General features: G+C 42.3%; 1 protein-coding gene across 2 annotated transcripts in view; it reads left to right on the forward strand.

Annotated features, from left to right (window-relative positions):
- The window catches only part of MYH11 (myosin heavy chain 11), a 153,404-nt gene extending 138,263 nt beyond the window's left edge, over positions 1-15,141 (forward strand). For both annotated transcript variants that reach the window (XM_075317961.1, XM_075317963.1), the window contains 3 exons: positions 1,482-1,590; positions 2,132-2,304; positions 14,184-15,141. In XM_075317961.1, the coding sequence (XP_075174076.1) occupies positions 1,482-1,590; positions 2,132-2,304; positions 14,184-14,325 (424 nt within the window). In that variant the 3' untranslated portion in view covers positions 14,326-15,141. The remainder of the gene's footprint in view (positions 1-1,481; positions 1,591-2,131; positions 2,305-14,183) is intronic.
- Positions 15,142-19,960: the final 4,819 nt, after the last annotated feature.

The raw sequence follows: 19,960 nt of genomic DNA on the forward strand, positions 1-19,960 counted from the left end.
ATAATCTTAAATTTGATTACCTGTACTCATATTGCAGTTCACCCATTCTATAAAATTAGTTACTCAAATTCAGCTATGTCCTTTTATACACTGGAGACCGAAACTGTGCAAAGTATCTAAGTGTGGTCACACTAGTGACTTGTATAGAGGCAAAACTATGTCCTTGTTATTTGTCTTGGTGGAGGTGACACCAAAGGTCCTAAATCTTTTTTGGTGGTAGTTAGTAAATAAATCATTTGATATTTCTCCACTTCATGCTTTCCAAAATCCTTCTATTTCCTAAAGACAATCTATCAGTAAGATCAACCCCCTCACACCACTCCAAACTGCACATATTGTGAGGTAGACCTTTGAAATGTAAATCAATCAATGCCTTTATATCTTCTATCTGTTGCTGCATTTCTGGTAAATTGGTATTTTAATCTTTATTCAAATAAGGCGTTAAGTGCTCTGGACATAATAGAGCACTTCCTGAGCCTCTGCCTCCCCAGGTTGTTTTCCTGCTCATTAACATATTTAGCTTGATTGATAGCTCAATGTCAGACATCAGACAAGGAAATCAGACAGAAACTATAATCAAGCTAAGGAGGCTGGAACTGGGTAAGGAAACAACTTGGGGAGGCAGTAGGTCCTTAAGTGCTCTGGGACACCCAGAGCACTTAACACATAATTTACATATGACTGAAATTGCCAAGTTCTTGGGAAAGCAGCAATGGACAAGAGATATAAAAGTATCAATAAATTTACATTTCAAAGACCTGCGTTTTTGTGGTTTAGGAGAGATGATCTTAGGGGCACTTCTCACATAGCGAGATCGCTAGCGAGATCGCTGCTGAGTCACAGGTTTTCTGATGTACCAGTGACCTAATCAGCGATCTCACTGTGTGTGACACTAAGCAGCAACCTGGCCCCTGCTGTGAAATCGCTGATCGTTACACACTGCTCTGGTTCATTTTTTGCTCATTGCTCTCCCGCTGTGAAGCACACATCGGCGTGTTTGACAGCGGGAGCCAACAATCTGAATGTGCAGGGAGCAGGGAGCCAGCTTCTGGCAGCCTGCAGTAAGCTGGTAACCAAGGTACATATTGGGTATCCAAGCAAGGCGCTTTGCTTAGTAACCCGATGTGTACCGTGGTTACGTGTGCAGGGAGGCGGCTTCTGGCAGCTGAGGACGCTGGTAACCAAGGTACATATCTGGTATCCAAGCAAAGCGCTTTGCTTAGTAACCCGATGTGTACCATGGTTACGAAGCACAGTGTCGTTACAAAGGTCGCTGGTGGCTGATCTCTGATCGCTGTGGAGATCTGCCTAATTGATAGCTCACCAGTGATCATGTAGCGACGCACCAACGATCCCTGCCAGGTCAGATCGCTGGTGGGATCGCTGGTTGTGTCACTTAGTGTGACGGTACCCTAACTAACTGATTCCCTTTTATCCACATCATGCACACATTAACCTAATTTCTACTTCACAAATTTCAGAGACAAACAAGCATCACTGAAAACATTAAAACAGAAAGACAAAAAGCTTAAGGAGGCTCTTCTTCAAGTTGAAGATGAAAGAAAGCAGGCCGAGCAGTACAAGGACCAGGTAAACTCATTTCAATACCTTGAAATTGATTTTTAGCAAACTGGATATAGAAACTTTAGAATATGGGCTCGCTATATCGTAATTCCTCTAAATGGCTAAAACCAAGGATGGATTTACAGTTCCTTCCTCATTTGAAGCTTAAAGTGCTGCAGCAGCTGATCAAATGACAATTTCTAGTAACGTTATGCAATACTCACTTTTACCAGTTTACCAAGAAAGACCACGCTGCTGTCCCTCTATGCCACTTTGCCATTTAAACCAGCACATAAGCAAAGCTATAGTGTATGGAGGGGTTGCAGTCACACCCTTGCACTGGAGTTCAGCTCTAGCCCATATTATTATAGCTGGAGACCATTGCATCGGGATCTATGAGTTTCACGACTCCACTGCCACCATATCGTGCACTCACAGTGGGTTGGACCCGAAGGCCCTTGAGGTCCCTTCCAACTTTACCATTCTATGAGATCATGCTATATAAATGTCATACGTATATGCAATATCTTCTATAAGGTATATGTATCTCAATTCTTTCATATTTTAGGCCGAAAAGGGAACTGTAAAACAGAAGCAACTGAAACGACAGCTGGAGGAGGCTGAGGAAGAAACACAACGTCTCAATGCTAACCGAAGGAAATTACAGAGGGAGCTGGATGAGGCCACTGAGAGTAATGACACACTGACCAGAGAGCTCAGCGGACTTAAGAGCAAACTCAGGTATGGTCATTATAAAAGTAGCCTCTAATCAGTGAATATATATATTGAAAATTAATTCCATTCGCTCAATGTTCCCTAATGAAAGGATCAGAATGAGAACATGATAGACGTCTTGCCCCTTAGTAATGGTCAGGCTGTATTAAAAAGTGCCAAAAACTACAGGTCTAGAGAGGTGAATACAAGCTAAAACTAGTACAATGTTAACAAAACCAGCCACAAAATAATATAGATATTTCTATCAATGTATTGAGAGGTAAGGGCTTGTTCACACTGAGTTTTCTTTTGAAGCAGAAACCAAGCAGAAAATCTCCAAATCCTCCTGAAAAACTTGGAGTTTGTGCTCAGTTTCTGCTCCAAAAAACTCATAAAAAAGACTCATCGTGCACACACCCTAAAGGCTCGCTCACACCACCGTATATTTCGGATGAGTGCTCTCCGATTTTTTCTTCATTATATTCATTTGCTGTGTGGGTGCTGAAGCTTTTTTAGCAGCCATATACAAAATGTATGGAGAGGTGGCTAGCCATTTGACCTGTCTCTCCATTTTGTAAAGGGCATAGAAGTGTCCTGTTGGGGGTACAAATTTCAACAGTCGGACCCCCACCAACCAGTAAGTTTTCACCTATCCAATAGAGAGGTGATAGTTTGCTTTCACTAGACAAGGCCTTTACGGCCACGTGTACACATTGAGTGTTTGGTGAGTTTTTTACCTCAGTATTTGTAAGCCAAAACCAAGAGTGGAACAATCAGAGGAAAAATATAATAGAAACACTATAATAAAAGACTCATGAAATACTCAAGCCTGATAGAAACACGGGCACCACTTCTGTATTTTTTACCCACCCCTGGGTTTTGGCTCACCAAATACTGAGGTAAAAAAACTCGCCCAGTACTCAATGTGAGCACGTGGCTTAAGGAGTGGCATATAGCATAACACACTTTACATTTTATCTTTAAGACCACGTGCACACGTTGAGTATTTGGTGAGATTTTTACCTCAGTTTTTGTGAGCCAAAACGAGGAGTGGATAATTAATGCAGAAGTGATGATGTGTTTCTATTAGGCTTCTGAGATAAAATACTGAGGTAAAAAACTTACCAAATACTCAACGTGTGCACATGGCCTTAATGATACGTGTATTAGTAGTGTGGGGGCAGGGATACCAGATTCCCTGTATTAGATATCATGTAGGATTTTAAGGACATATTTATTATTCCAGATTTTGACCACTTAAATCCCTTATGAGACCGCATTATCAGGGGATTCGAGTCTGCCAGTAACCCGAGCCAAAGTTATCTAACGTCTTGCCATTTACATTACCTTGTATGGTAAAAGACATTAGGCTTTAAAATTAGTAAAGAATGTCGGTGGAGTGAAATTATACAAAAGATTAACATGTAATTGGAAAGATATTCTTCTGGGTCATTAGCATTTTCACATAGTTTTGATTTGGCTTGGTTTGGTTGCCTGGGACCCCACTAATGGCTGTGTTAAAGGGGCATAATTTGGCTCTGATTGCCATTTCTTGGATCTGGAACCCTCTGTTTGGCTCTTCCAGGAAAGCTGACAAAAGCCCCAGAGTGCAGCACTCAATCAAGTAGTATAGCCCCTTAAAGGGGTACTCCCATCTCCAAGATCCTATCTCAATATGTAGTAGGTGTGATAATACTAATAATATTAGCAAATACCTCCAATTAGAAATGTAGTATAGTTCTGCTATAGCTGCCATGCTAGTTAAGGGGACGCACCAAGCGAATGGCAAAAGGGAAGGGTTGAGGGCAGATGGTGACCCCTGACTAAGTCTACCGCTGGGCCCTGGGTTGCCTCACTGCCCTAGATAGGTTCCTCACCTGTGCGCCGAGCCGGATACCTGACCCTGATCTGGACCCTAGGTAGGGAGAGGATGGGATAAGCTCTTTGTCAACCCTACTAGGTGCTAAAAGACACACATGGATAACAGACAAGGGGAAACAACAAACAATTTATCTCCAAGAAAATACAGGGAATTACTCCAGATGGTTGCAAGCTGACTGTTTGCACTCAGGATCTGTAGGTAGTTAAAAATATCACAAGCACTGAGTAATAGGAAGTGAAGATGTATAAAGACACAAGAGAAGTGCTGGTGAAAAGCCGCTTACAGGCTAAGGAATTCTGAAGGGTCCTAAAGGGTACGGGATGAAAACCAAGTAGAAATAATAGAAAGTCATGGAGCAGTTTGCGCAGCCAAATGCTGTGACCTTCTATAGCCGGACACCACAAGACTGTCTATCACCCGTGACACACCCTTGACAATAGCCATATCTCTTGCCTCCTGTGCAGGGCATTGCAGCTTAGGTATTCATGGTTACAACCACTCGTATAGTGACAGTTAGTTAGTTGCTCGTGGTCATAACCATAGATACCTAAGCTACTGCAATGCCCTACACATGAGGTAAGAGACATGGCTATATCAGGAGAACAATACTACATTTCTAATTGGAGGTACTTTTTAATATTATTATTACACCTACTACCTATTGGGATAGGATCTTCGAGATGGGAATAACCCTTTTAGTAAAGCGATCAGTAGGGGTCTCCAGAGCCTCTAAGCAAAGCATTGGAAATGGCACTGTGATATTAACGACCAGATAGAAATATACTATTCAGATTTTGACAGCTTTGATTTGACGTTACCATGTTATGGTGTGCTGGTATAACAGCTACAGACTTTCTATTGCAGAGGGACACAGGATACTACGCAATGACTAAGCAGGTACCAACGCCTTCAATTTTGCAGCTCCTCCTAAATGGGCGTATTTCCACTTTATTCTTTTTTCTGTTAAAGACACATTGAATGTTTCAGATTCTATCTAAAAGACCACACAAGTGTCTGGGCTAAAAGCCAAAAAAAAGAACATAAACAGAAAATATATACATGTGGCAAAATGGAAACAAAATGTTTGGCGGCGTGAAACATGCAATGTGTCTTCAAACATCCACCCTTTTCCTGCAAAATCTGAAGGCTTGGACATCTATGTATGGATATCATCTAATTCCTAAAAGACAACTAAGCAAATAAAATAACTAACGTCCCCCACCCATATGGATATAATGTAGAAAGTATATTGCACTTAACTAACTTAACACACTTCAATCTCTCCATGGTTATGTGGAATGTATCCATCATGCATGATAATGAGCACTACATGTCAGCATTAACTGTACTTTTTTATTATAAGAAAAAAATGTAATTATGGGTAGCTCGTCCTCTTTTATCCTTGGTACTGTATTTTCTGGTGCAATTTTTTTTTAGAGTATGTTTCTGAAAACTCCTATAGCTATGATAAAAGGATATAAACAATTATCAGATGAATTGTAAAATCTCATAAAAAGGGTTTTTTATTATATTTGGTGAAGGGTTGCTATATGGCCAAAGGCTTTTTACCGAGTGTCCTGTTGCTGGAACCTCCAGTGACCAGCAACCTCTAGTGACCAACAACCTCCAGTGACCAACAACCTCCAATGACCAGTTGTAATTGAAAGAGAACTTCAGACGGCTCGATGTTCAGGAGGAGACAAAAATGTCCAGCATAGCATTATTGATCGCCACCACAACAGCACTGGTTCTTCTGATGGTCTCTGTTCTTCTTCATACAGTCTAGGTGGGCATGGGATCTCTACAGATCATTACTGGAGGCAACATTGATTACGACGGTTACAAGTCTGTATGGCCAGAACAGGATGCTCAGAGCTATACATGTAGATTTTATCATTACCAAATTTGTTACGAGGGGCTACTGATAAGTCTTTGGCTTTACCCAGAAAGAAACTAGATCGGATGATGAAACTTTACATTTATTCCACATACTCTCCACTGATGTCAAAACACTTCTTACATCAGTATTCCAAGTTCTGTAAGCCTAGCAAAAAGAAGGATTTCGGTTGTGCTTCAAACCAGGCATCCGTAACAACCATGGCATCAGAAATGGTGTGAAATTTGGTACCCTTGAGGTGTTTTTTTCAGGTTTGGAAACAGATGATAGTCGGAGGGAGTTAGATCTGGCAAATAAGGTGGGTGGTCATCCAGCTGGAAGTCCAGCACTGCCAGTTTTGCCGTGGTCGCTTGTGTAGTGTTAGCAAAGGCGTTGTCTTGCAGGAACAAGATTCCTTTGGACAGCTTGCCGCCCCTTTTGGTCTTCAGAGCTGCCTTCAATTGGTCCAAAAGTTTAATGTAATACCTTGCATTGATGGTGGAACTATTTTGAAAGTAGTCCACTAACAGCATGCCCTCCTTATCCCAGAACACAGACGCCATCACCTTAGTGGCTGATTTTTGCACCCTGAACTTTTTTGGATGAGGAGAACCACTCTGCCTCCGCTCTTTTGATTGCTCTTTGTTTTCAGGGTCATACAAATAAATCCAGGTCTCATCCATAGTGACCCGTTGATCTAGGAAGTTCTTATCAGTCCAGAAACGCTGACAAATGGACCGTTTTCACTCGCATGCTTCTCTGATCTGTTGTCAAACATTTGGGGACCCACTTTGCAGATAACTTCCTCATGTCCAAATGTTCATGGATAATGACACAAACACGTTCACGGGAAATCCCCATGATGTCTGCTATTGCTTTAGCTGAAATTCATTGATTCTCCAATATGAGGTTGTGCACAGCATCGACGATCTCCGGAACAACAACCACTCTCTGTCGTCCAGGACGTTCCTCATCATTGGTGCTGAAGTGGCCTGTTTTAAATTTGGCAACCCAGTTCTTAACTGTGGAATATAAAGGGCATTGATCCGCCAATGTCTGTGACATATCATCATGAATATATTTGCGGACTTTCCTTGCAGAAACAAGAATTTTATCACGCCGCCATTTTGTTTTTCTGCGTGCGTAGAACACTTTCCATAAGCAACAAACACAACATTTTGAGACTATATATTAGATACATAAGGCTTTCATGTGATGTAACATTCATTACCATAGAAACAAAAAAAATCACAAAGCCAAAGACTTATCAGCAGTCAGTCGTATTTCAAAATAGATTAGTCAATTGAAGTATCGACTTGTCTAAAAAACGTTATTTCAACAGCCACTTAACAAGAAATGGTTATATTTTGGGAGCCATTCACATGCAGTGGGCTGAAATACCCAGGGTGCTATCTCCTACCATAGGGACGTATTGTCTCTATAACCCTCTTTAGGCAAAATGGTGGCCATATTGTAGCTTAGAACATTGAGCATTCATGGCTAATTATACATAATTGGCACATCTTGCAGCCATGCATTGTAAATGAACAGAGATAAAATAAAGATTAAACGGTTCCTTGTCAATAGGATGAGGCTTCCTTACTGATCGCTAGGAGTCTGACCACTGGGACCCACAGCGATCCAAAGTATGGGACTTTGGAATCCTGAGAATGGGGCAATGCAAAGCCCGACCTTGAACGGAGTGTAAGGCCCATGTTCAATGTTCATCCTCCGCTCTATTCATGGTCTATAGCAGGACTCCGACACCCCAGAAATAGAACTCTGCAGTCCTGTCTTGAATGGAGCAGAGGTGCACATGCTCAGTCTCATCACCGTTCATTATCAAGAAATTTCCTGTAAATAGCAGAGTGCTGTACTTGGCAACATCCATCATTACCATAGACCAGTGTTGCCCAACTCCAGTCCTCAAAAGCCACCAACAAACAGTGCATGTTTTCAGGATTTCCTTAGCATTGGAGAGGTGTTGGAATCCTCATTTGTGCAGGTAATTCAATTATCACCTGTGCCATTACTAATGGTCATGTCACACACAACGACGACGACAATGACATCGCTGCTAAGTCGCCATTTTCTGTGACGCAGCAACGACCTCAACAGCGACGTCGCTGTGTGTGACACATAACAACGATCAGACCCTGCTGCGAGATCGCTGCTTGCTCTTGAATATTCCAGGTAATTTTTTGATCGCTGCGCCACATGCATCCTTGTGTTTGACACCACAGCAGCGACGGTCGCGACGGTCGCGACGATGCTGAAGGCAGTGACGTAGGACTCAAGGCAGGACAAGGGCGTGTTTTAGCGCTGTATTTTACAACGCCCCCCACGACTCCGATTGGTGGTCATAACAGCGTTCCGATTGGGTAACTTGCCGAAGGTGTTACAGTGATTTCATTCTTTAAGTTCCATTCTTTGTTCCACGTAGTAGAGTCTCTGTCTGGTGTCGCTAGTGTGTCGTTCTTTGTGTCTTCCATTGTTTGGCACGGTCACCCAATCAGGCGCCGCTGTAGTGATCACCAATCGGAACAGAGGGGCGTGAAAAAGGCAACGCAAAGGCGCTGTAGCAATCACCAATCGGAACAGAGGGGCGTGAAAAGAGGCAACGTAAAACATGTCTAGGGGTAAACACCACGCCTCTATCAAGGTCTGAGTCGTCGCACAGCGATACGTCTGACACATCCCAACGACCGTCGAGGTCGCTATGATTGCTGCTCCGTCGCTGCTTAAAATTACATGTTTGACAGCTAACTTGCGATCATTTAAGGTCGCTGTTATGTCACAGGAAATGGTGACGTAACAGCGACATTGTTGTCGCTGTCGTTGTGTGTGAACCCACCTTAAGGAAATCCTGAAAACATGCACTGTCGGTGGCTCTTCTTGAGGACTGGAGTTGGGCAACACTGGTCTATGGTGATGATGGATATTGCCAAGTACAGCGCTCTGGTATTTCCAACAATTTTATTAGGAATGAAAGGAGATGAGACTGAGCATGTGCAGCCCTGCTCCATTCAAGAGAGGACTCCAGAATTCTATTTTGGGGGCTTTCAGAGTCCTGCTCTCAGGATTGCTAAGGGTTGCAGCAATTGGACCTTCGTTGATCAGCAATATGAGATAGGGAATGATCTAGATTCCATCACAATGTTCTTGAAGAGACATGTGCAGAAGTCACCCCAACAGGGGGCCCAGTAGTGCTTTTGGGGTTCCTTGAATGTCAGACACTACATACAACAACCAAACTACTGTAAACATTAATGGTTGCCTATCCTAAAAATTCCAGGGTATTTCATATTACCAGGATAGATGATAATAATCAGACTTAAAATGGATTTGATGCATATATAATATTTGACCTGGAATATTAATATCATCATTAGCCACAATGATAGGATATTCTGCTAATACCTTGTAATATTAACTGCATCAAAGCGACTTTGCATGGTCAACTTAGTAACATGACTATTGTCAAAGGCAAACTGCATGCAGAACGTGAATGTAAGGACATGGTCGTAACTTACTGGACTAAATCTTTATCATTTAAGGTCATAGTCATATCCACACTAATCCACTTCTTATTACAGGATAATCGCATCTGATGTCTATGCCATGTATCTGTTTTCTCTATTGCAGATACATATATTTAAAGGAGATGTCTACAATAAAATGAATCAATTTTGGATTAATGATTTCTGTAATTTACATTAGTAGTACATAAAGATTTTATGCATTAAATGTGACCATCACACATAGCGCCTTGTAAGATGCTGCAATTACGAGGGCATCCTCTTCAAAGTATCAAGTACAGTCTCCACTGGCTCAGACAAATTACATGGATTTTGGTCCCTCTTAACAGTCATCTTTCTATAAATCTGGTCCAGGAAAGCAAAAAATGAGTCACTCATACACTACTCACAAAACGTTAGGGATATTTGGCTTTCTGGTGAAATTTATATAAAACGTAAAAAGTTCACACTACAGTGAGGTATGGCATATAAGTGAAAGCATGCAATGATGACTTCCTCATCTCAAACAATTAATTGAAACGAAAGCCAACACCAGTTAAGGTTATACCCCCCAAAAATGTCAATGCCTCAATAACTTGTCATGTGGCCTTAAGCATCAATTACAGCTGACAACAATGTCTCCTGCTGTTCATAAGTGGAGTTATTGTCTCTGAGGCATGGCATCTCACTCTTCTTGAAGGGCGGCTCTCAGGTCATTGAGGTTTTGGGGTACAGATGTATGAGCCTCTACATGGCGATTCAGCTGATCCCATAGGTTCTCTATGGGATTTAGGTCAAGAGACTATCTAGGCCACTACATTTGAGGTACCCCAGTCTCCAGCAGCTATTTCCTGATGATGCGACCTCAATGAGCTGGAGCATTGTTTTCCATGAAGATTAAATTAGGCCTGTGTTGGTCATGCAGAGGCACAATGACTGGATTAATGATGTTATTAGTAGTAGGGGCTGTCACTGTTCCATTCACAAAGAGTAGAGCAGTTCCATATTGACTAGACACAACTGCCCACACTGTTACCCCACCACCACCACCACCAAAGACTTGTCTGGTGACAACAGTGGCTGATGCATAGCCCTCTCCTTGGCATCTCCAATATCACTGGCGGCCATCAATTCTTCTTAGCGTGAATTGTCTTTCATCAGTGAACAGCACTAAGGCCTACTGGTCCCTTGTCCAATGTAGATGATGCCTGTGCCTGGTGGTGTGGTCAGGTACCCTTGCATTTCATCTAGCATGCAGATGTAAATGGTTTCAAATGGTCTAACATGACACTTGGGTGCCTTTCACCTCCCTTAAATGTGCCTGGAGTTGTGTGGCATTCATCATGCGGTCATCAGGGCATTGTTCACATTGAAGTCATTAGTGTCATTAGTGTGGGATGTAGCCAAAGGATGTCCACTTCTATGGCTCTCTATGACTCTTCCAGTCTCACTGTATCAAGTTGTGCAAAAAGAACTGAAACATTGAACAGTTGGACATGTGTAATCAGAGGATTAGAAGAAGGTCACATTAAGTTCACCTGAAAAGTTTAGAGTGCATTTTACAATCATTCTGAAATTTCACTTGAAAGCCAAATATCCCTAACTTTTTTGTGAGTAGTGTAAGAACCGGTCATCTCTAAAAATGCTATTTAGCTTCAGATGTAGTGGAAATCTGCAGGTAAATAGTGTTTAAATCATGTATGCCTTCCTTACTTAAGCAGCAGCAGCAGCATGGAGAAAATGACTTGTATCCTCTCTGCAGCTGCTCAGTCATCAGGATAGGCAGGGAGCTGTAAGGCTATGTGCCCACGGGAGCTTGCTTCTGCGGATTTTGCTGCGGAAAACCTGTGGATTTATCTGGATTTTCCAGATAAATCCGCAGGTTTTAGCATGTACAGACACTCCCCATGTTATCCTATGGGACATGGGGAGTACTGTGTCCATGCTGCGGAATGTGCGGCTGCGGAACATGCTGTGGATGTCTCGCAGCCGCACATAACTGCATGTCAATTATTCCTGTGGAATTACCTGCGGAAATCCCAGCCCTCCACTATGTAGAGGCCGGGACGTCTGCAGGTAAATTGCATGAAAGTCTGCAGGTTTATCGCAGCTAAAATAGCTGCGGATGCCGGCGGGCAGCTGCGGGAAACCTGCGGCCGTACCTGCGGATAAATCCGCAGGTGCGATCTCTCGTGGGCACATGGCCTTACAGTCACCGATCGCTCCACGGTGAGCTCAGTTGTAATCACTTTCCAGCACATTAATTGACAGTGTGCTCTGCAATTCTACACTGCATAACAAGTTGTCAATTAAAGTTCCAGGGAGTGAACACACCACACTTAGGCTATGTGCCCACGGGACAACGTACCCGTGGATTTTGCCACGGAAAACCTGCAGATTTATCTGGATTTTCTAGATAAATCAGCAAGTTCTAGCAAGTACAGACACTCCCCATGTTATCCTATGGGATTTGGGGAGTGCTGTATCAATGGTGCGATATGTGCGGCTGCGGAAAATGCTGTGGATGTCCCGCAGCCACACGTAACTGCAACTGCATGTCCATTATTCATGAGGAAATATCTGCGCAATTCCCGCTCCTCCGTTATGGAGATACAGGGTGAGAATTCCGCAGGAATTCTGTGCAAAATCGGCACCGTTTCCGCAGGTTTACCGCAACATCTCCACGGAAATACTGCAGCAATGGATAGCTGCGGATTCCGGGGAGCAGCTGCGGTACATGTTTTTCAATGCCCATTGCTCAGTGTCATTAGCAGTTACGTGCATACCTGTATCCGTTGTCACCGCCTCAGACGCCGGATTTAGGCTCAGTGCACATGATCACAAGTCCCAGCACTTCCGATCATGTGCACTATGAAGTCGGAAGTGCCAGGACTTCTGATCATGCACGCTGACATTAAACCCGGCATCTGAAGCGGTGACAACGGACACAGGTATGCGGATCACCGCTGTGCTAACAGGCTAATAGGGAGGACCATAGGAAGTCATATGGTCATATGATGGACCCACAAGCATAGCTACAGTACAGTTGCCGGAGCTGAATGTTTTGCATTTTAGTCTTCATTGCAATACCAGAACAATGCTTTATTCCCTGGAAGAAAGGTTTCATTCAGACTCTGCGCATTTTTGTACAATGATCTATTGATTTGAATGGGTGATTTTGATCCTTTATTTAGCATCAGTAAAAAAAATGAGTGAAATGTAATCAGCATCATAGCCTATAACGGGTGTATTTTCAAAAATATGGACTTTGAATGGGGTCTAAAAAAAAAGTAAGTGAATAAATGTTCTTATATGATTACTGCAAGCACATGTATTTAAAGGGAATCTGTCAGCAGGTTTTTGTTATGTAATCTGAGTGCAGCATGATGTTGGGGCTGAGAGCCTGATTCCAGTGATGTATCACTTATGGACTGCTTGGTGCATTTTTGATAGAATCCCTATTTTCTCTACTGTAGATCTAGAAGTGGTCAGAATGCTGAGCTGAGGGGTTTCTATAACTGCAGTTACTCAATATGCAGTGCCTTTCGTTATTTCTTTTTAATCATGATGGAATAAAGCTTGTTGATTTTATATTTTTGGTGCTGGATCTACCTTTTTGCTACTTTTTCTTGCAGCGCTGTGTATAACCCCTCCCACACCACTGATAAGCAGCTTCCTGTGTGTCAGTAAGCTGTCAATCAGTGCTGGGGGCGGGGTTACACTGATTAGCTGGACTATCTTTCACTCGACACCTAGTTGTGCAGTGATAATCTCCTACTGCTAAACACTGAATGTATTGAAACTACAACAAGCTTCTCAGTAAGTGACACATCCCTGGAATCAGGATCTCTGCCCTTACATTACGCTGTTCTCATATTACATAGCAAAAACCTGCTGACAGATTCCCTTACAAACCAAAAGAAATCAATATAGAAAGCCTCTTAATTTTTCATTATACAAAGAGTATGAAATATTTTTTAAAAAAATGAAATACCCCCTTAAAAAGTACTTGTCAACAGGTTAGAAGTAGCAAGTTTTTCTTCTTATTTTATTCCCATTTCTCCCATATTTTTCTTTTTTAAATTCACTATATGCTTCTAGAGATATGAGCCATGTTATTTGGTGCTATTTTTTTTTTTTTTTTTACAAGGGGGTGGTGCTCACAGAGCAATTATGCAGAGCAGCCTAAAGACACGCCCATGAGGATCCAGAGATAAATAAAAAGGCCTATATCTCTGGATCCGAAAGCCGGTTTTAAAAAATAAATAAATGATAAATAAATAAAATAAAAAATAAAATAAAAAATGGCATTCTCAGGGGAGCAGCAGGAATAAAATAAGAGCAAAAACTATTCACCTTTGACTTGGTGAAAAGCCCTTTTTAAATGTACAAAACACAATAAAATCATTTAGGCCCTGACTTTGAACACATTAAAAACACATTCAACTATTTTAAATACTTTTCTATTTTTCTAATCAGTGAAATCCATGAACAAATTTGACATCCCTTTAAATATTGATGACGAACTGTCAGTAACTCAGATATGATTTCTCTTCCAATATCTAGCAGCAAATAATAAAGTGGCCAGCCAATATAAAGGAGGTCTAACCGTTCTTCTTACATCTGGCAGGCGGGGGAATGAACCATCATCGTTTGCCCCACCTAGACGATCCGCGGGAAACAGGAGAGCTGTAGAAAACGCAGCTGACGGGTCTGAGGAAGATGCTGACTCACGAGATGCAGATTACAACGGAACGAAAGCAAGTGAATAATCCTACTCCTTATCACATCACGTGCCTTTGGACTGTATCACAACTCTATTTATCCCCCTTCAATCCATGAGATGCCTACAAGTGTTCCCGGCTGCATCGGCAAACTAACAAAAAGGCTAATTTTCTCTAATGCACGTGCACCAACATGGCCCCCCAATACTGCAGCATGGAAGCCATGCAGAAGGTCCAACCACTATCAAAAGGCAGATGTCTTCTCTTCACGCGGCACCGTTTTAGGTAAAGGGGCAGCTCCCGGTGTGTACTTCTGGTAGAAAAGGGATGCCCCTTGGGCAGCACCAACCACGGCCTGCACAGTATAAGCCTGGGAGACCCAGGAGGACTAGTCAAAAGTGCTGCCGTAATTAAAATTAACTATGTGACCCCCACATTCACTGGTTGACACGATGGAAGTGTTCTCGCTTTTTCAAATCTACGTCCATTTATGATCCAGTGTGCAACCTATCGTTTATTATCTCAAGATGGCATTTTTATTTTTTTTTAACTCTTCATGCACCAAGTGCCTTTCTCTTTCACCAGTATTAAACGTAAACTCAGATGTATAACACTGTTTAATTTGTGCACCCTGATCGTGCTAAAGCCACATCCACTCAGAAAATTATACAGCACAAGACTACATAGTAAGCGACCTTCTGTATTAGTTGCTCATATTCTAGGGGTAGGATGATTGAGAGTTTCTTTGGTTTGACGGCAACGGACTCTTAATCCACCCACCCCCCGTTGTGTTACTAATGTCTATTTAAATGCAATAACTTTTGATTTGGCTTCTCTAATAAAATTCAGATTTATTGCAAACTACATTGGTTGGGTCTGTTTATTCAAGTAACTGAAGGGGGAAAAAAATAAAAATATGGTGGATAAACAAATTATTTTACTATTATGGACTAAGTCACATACAAAACATACATCTTGCTAAAATAAAAAAAGCTAAAAAAATGTTTTTCTTTTGGGGGGTGCTGGGTCTCTAATAGAGCAAGTTGTTGAATACACTTTGTATACCTGTAACGCCCATACCGGCATCCCTGCGCTGTCCTGCCCCCCTCCCCGGTGGGTACGTCTGTTCCCTCATCTACCCGGACATCCTGCAGTAGCTGCCTCGTACCCCGGTCCATGCTGCTGCCTCCCAGAACCTATGTACACATCACAGGCTTCCTGGTTCTGCCAGAAGGGTGTGCACGCGGCCATGCCCCTTTTCTTAAGGGGTCAGCGCACCCTAACCTGGAAGTGCCTCTCAGATCAGCTGAGAGGTTGCAGGTACTTAAGGCACTTTTCCCCTATGGGAGGTGCCTGGGCAACAAGTTAGTAATGTTGCTAGTTGTTAGGTCCTCTGTGCTGCTGCTATTATTGTATTACATGCTGCTGCTGATTTGTGCCCCTGTTTCAGTGCACTCCTTAATCGCTGCTACCATCTACCTTCGGTGGCAGTTATGAAGACTCGGCGGCTGGTCCAGTTTGCTCCCCCAAGCGACTGAACGGTACCTTCAGTCCGGTGGACCCACTAATACAGTGCTTGCCCTGCGAGCATAACAAGACCAAGTCATTAACAGATCTACCTAGCTGCTCAATACATTTTGACTGAAGATCAATTGCTTGGTCATCTGATAAATGCAGGCATAGCAGCAAAGTTTTGATGCCAAGAAACTTTAAGAAAATGCCATCTTCTTTGGTGTGTCTATGGTCTTTTTCTTGGTGGCTTTACTTATATCAAATTTGAATATAAAGTATCGAGAAGCTTCCAAGCAGAAGCCGCTTGACGACAGCAAGTTGTTTGTTTTTTTTTTACATTATTGTGCATATATTCACTCTTTTTGGCATTTTTTTAGCAGTTTTTCAATTAGGTTACAGGTCTGAAAAAGACACCATGTGCACATAACCTAAAAAAAATACTTGGACCTGAGTATTTTAAATATTCACAATAGCAAACTTCACTTTGTATCAGGTAATGATTAGGGATGATTGAATACCTCAAATATTCAGCTTCGCGAATATCCGACGAATAGGTCGCTGCTATGCGAATATTCAATGCGCAATGTAAGTCTATTGGAAGCCCGAATAGTTCCAAATAGTTGTTATTCAGATTTCCCATAGACTTACATTGCACATCGAATATTCGCGAATAGTCGAATAGCGGTGACCTATTTGGCAAATATTCGCAAAGACGAATATTTGAGGTATTCGATCATCCCTAGTAATGATGGAAGAATCGATTCACAGGTCTCCGGTCCATTGGCCAAGTCAGTAATCTGTGACGTCTGGACAGGCTACCTGTGAACCTCGTTACCTCCCAGCTCTTCTTTGATTTGGTGTGATGTCATCATTGCAGCATGATGTCACGCCAGCCTGGCTTGTCTAAAGCAAAGCCGGGAGGTAAGAAGATATGCAGGATTCCTGGCCAGCAGTCTCAAATCACTGACCTGGCCTGGAGTCCTGATCGAGTCTTCCACTACTAGCACCCTTAAAGGTGTGTTCTGGGACTCCATTATTGATGGCTTATAGAGTTGAAAATGTTTACTGACTAGATTGTGTAGTTTGTTATAAAGTAAATGAAAACCATAATCAACAACCAGTTGAGGGCTGGATTCCAAATCAACCTCCCCCCCAAAAAAAAAAAAAAAAAATCACAGGGGGAACTATTGTTTGAGAATTTTATCATGGCATCTCATAATTTGACTCAGTAGTATGTATGGCCTTACGTACCACATCTGGATATGTTCCTAATGAGTCCTTGAGGATCCCTCCCAGACCCGCATCAATGAGCTTCTGAACACTCTGTGCTACTACTTAGTGGCATTGAATGTATTGATACATAATCTCCAGAGGTTTTCATTTGAATTCAGGTTTGGGGAACGTGAGGGAGAGTCATTGTCATGAATACCTTCGTCATCCAGAAAAAGCCTACACACCGGACATTGTCCTGTACCAGAAGTAACCCAAAGCCCAATGCACCAGCATCAGGTGTAACAAAGGAACTGAGGATTCTATTGTGGCACCCTTGGGCTTCAGGCGCCACAGGGTATTATACCACTTTTATGGGGTAATATCTATCCCGGGTCAGGAGGGGGTTAACCTGCCGGTGCCTTCACAAAACACACACATACAACAGCAGGTGCTTACTCACAGGGCGTTGGACTAGGGCAGATAGGAGAGCCAGCCATCATGAAGCATTGGACTTCCCAGTCACTAGGACATCCACCGGGGAGCGGGCACCACATGGGGTAGAAGTAGGCACAACCATTACACTTCAGACAGAACCTTCCTGGGCACAGCTTGGGAGAACACCTAGCACTGACAACTGGCGTTCGTGTTCCTCTCGTTCGTGGGCCCATGACTTGGAGCAGGAGGCTCGGCCTGGGTTTCGGATAACTACCGAGGTACACCTTACTAACAGACTTTCATGGGCACCGGCAGTGACAGCTGACGGATCCGGGATCAGCTGGGGCCCATCGTGGTAGAGGACGGCACTTCGGGGCAGCGCTTAAACAACCTGTGAGTAAACAGACTAGGAACCGCAGCCCCTGCCTCTCCTTTAACCGGCGCCAACACCCAGTGCTGCGGCGCCAGCAGGGACTACCACTACCCGCTCCGTCTGTGGGAAGCGACACCATCCCAGCTGCACTTAACATCTGCCCCGGTGAGAGACCTAGCAGCGGCCCCCATCCCTGGCCACGTACCACGGGTGGCGTCACGATCACCTGAAAAGACTTTCCTAAACCTCCGACTATTACCTCCATCCTCCCTGCCACCATCCTTCCTGTACGCCTCGGGGCAACGGAACCGGGCCAGGCCATCCCGTGACAATGTAGAGGATCTACAACCTCGGCCCGGCGACTAGTAGGTTAAAACACCTGCTCCATGGGGCGCTATATTATCACGTGGAGCCCTCCCAAGCATGTCTTTCCTTACCTGCCCAATTGCTTATGCTAGATAATGTTCAGACAACAAAATATAAACCACTGAATTGCTGTCACCTGTGCTCAGTGTGAACCTGCTCTTATCTGTGAGGCGAACGTGACTCTAATGGCATCCTGTCAATTTGAGCATTGCCTTGCAAATGTCAATCTATCAACTGAGCACTAAGAGAAAAAAACAACAATTATTTTTATCATTCATTCTCACATCCAATATTATATACAGTCATATGAAAAAGTTTGGGCACCCCTATTAATGTTAAACGTTTTTCTTTATAACAGTTTGGGTTTTTACAACAGCTATTTCAGTTTCATATATCTAATAACTGATGGACTGAGTAATATTTCTGGATTGAAATGAGGTTTATTGTACTAACAGAAAATGTGCAATCCGCATTTAAACAAAATTTGACCGCTGCAAAAGTATGGGCACCCTTATCAATTTCTTAATTTGAATACTCCTAACTACCTTTTACTGACTTACTAAAGCACTAAATTGGTTTTGTAACCTCATTGAGCTTTGAACTTCATAGGCAGGTGCATCCAATCATGAGAAAAGGTATTTAAGGTGGCCACTTGCAATTTGTTCTCCTATTTGAATCTCATATTAAGAGTGGCATCATGGGCTCCTCAAAACAACTCTCAAATGATCTGAAAACAAAGATTATTCAACATAGTTGTTCAGGGGAAGGATACAAAAAGTTGTCTCAGAGATTTAAACTGTCAGTTTCCACTGTGAGGAACATAGTAAGGAAATGGAAGAACACAGGTACAGTTCTTGTTAAGCCCAGAAGTGGCAGGCCAAGAAAAATATCAGAAAGGCAGAGAAGAATGGTGAGAACAGTCAAGGACAATCCACAGACCACCTCCAAAGACCTGCAGCTTCATCTTGCTGCAGATGGTGTCAATGTGCATCGGTCAACAATACAGCGCACGTTGCACAAGGAGAAGCTGTATGGGAGAGTGATGCGAAAAAAGCAGTTTCTGCAAGCACGCCACAAACAGAGTCGCCTGAGGTATGCAAAAGCACATTTGGACAAGCCAGTTACATTTTGGAAGAAGGTCTTGTGGACTGATGAAACAAAAATTGAGTTGTTTGGTCATACAAAAAGGCGTTATGCATGGAGGCAAAAAACCACGGCATTCCAAGAAAAGCACTTGCTACCCACCAGGGCTGTGGAGTCGGAGTCGGTATAAAATGCACAGACTCCTAAAATATATAATAAATTGGGGACAGTAGTACAATGCAGAATGTGCTGAATATTTTACTAAATAATAACATTTAGTATAATGCTTATATTTAAGTGAAAAATGTATTGTAGTACAATGTGAACATTAGACATTTAATTATTTTTATGATACAATAATCAAGATATTTAGATAAAATATATTTATTGGAATACAACTTTAGAACACAAAAAACTAATAAATTGTAAATATGCAATACAATATGTAATATATATATATATATATATATATATATATATATATATATATATACACATACACACACAAGATATATATGTAATCTACTGTATATTACATAGTGTAGTACATATTTACAATTTATTACAGTTTGTGTTCTAAAGTTGTATTCCAATAAATATATTTTATGTTCTATCCAAATATCTTGATTATTGAATCATAAAAATTATTAAATGTCTGATGTTCACATACACATGTTCATGTATTACAATACATTTTTCACC

This window comes from Anomaloglossus baeobatrachus, chromosome 7, assembly GCF_048569485.1.
Source record: "Anomaloglossus baeobatrachus isolate aAnoBae1 chromosome 7, aAnoBae1.hap1, whole genome shotgun sequence".
Classification (NCBI taxonomy): Eukaryota; Metazoa; Chordata; class Amphibia; order Anura; family Aromobatidae; genus Anomaloglossus; species Anomaloglossus baeobatrachus.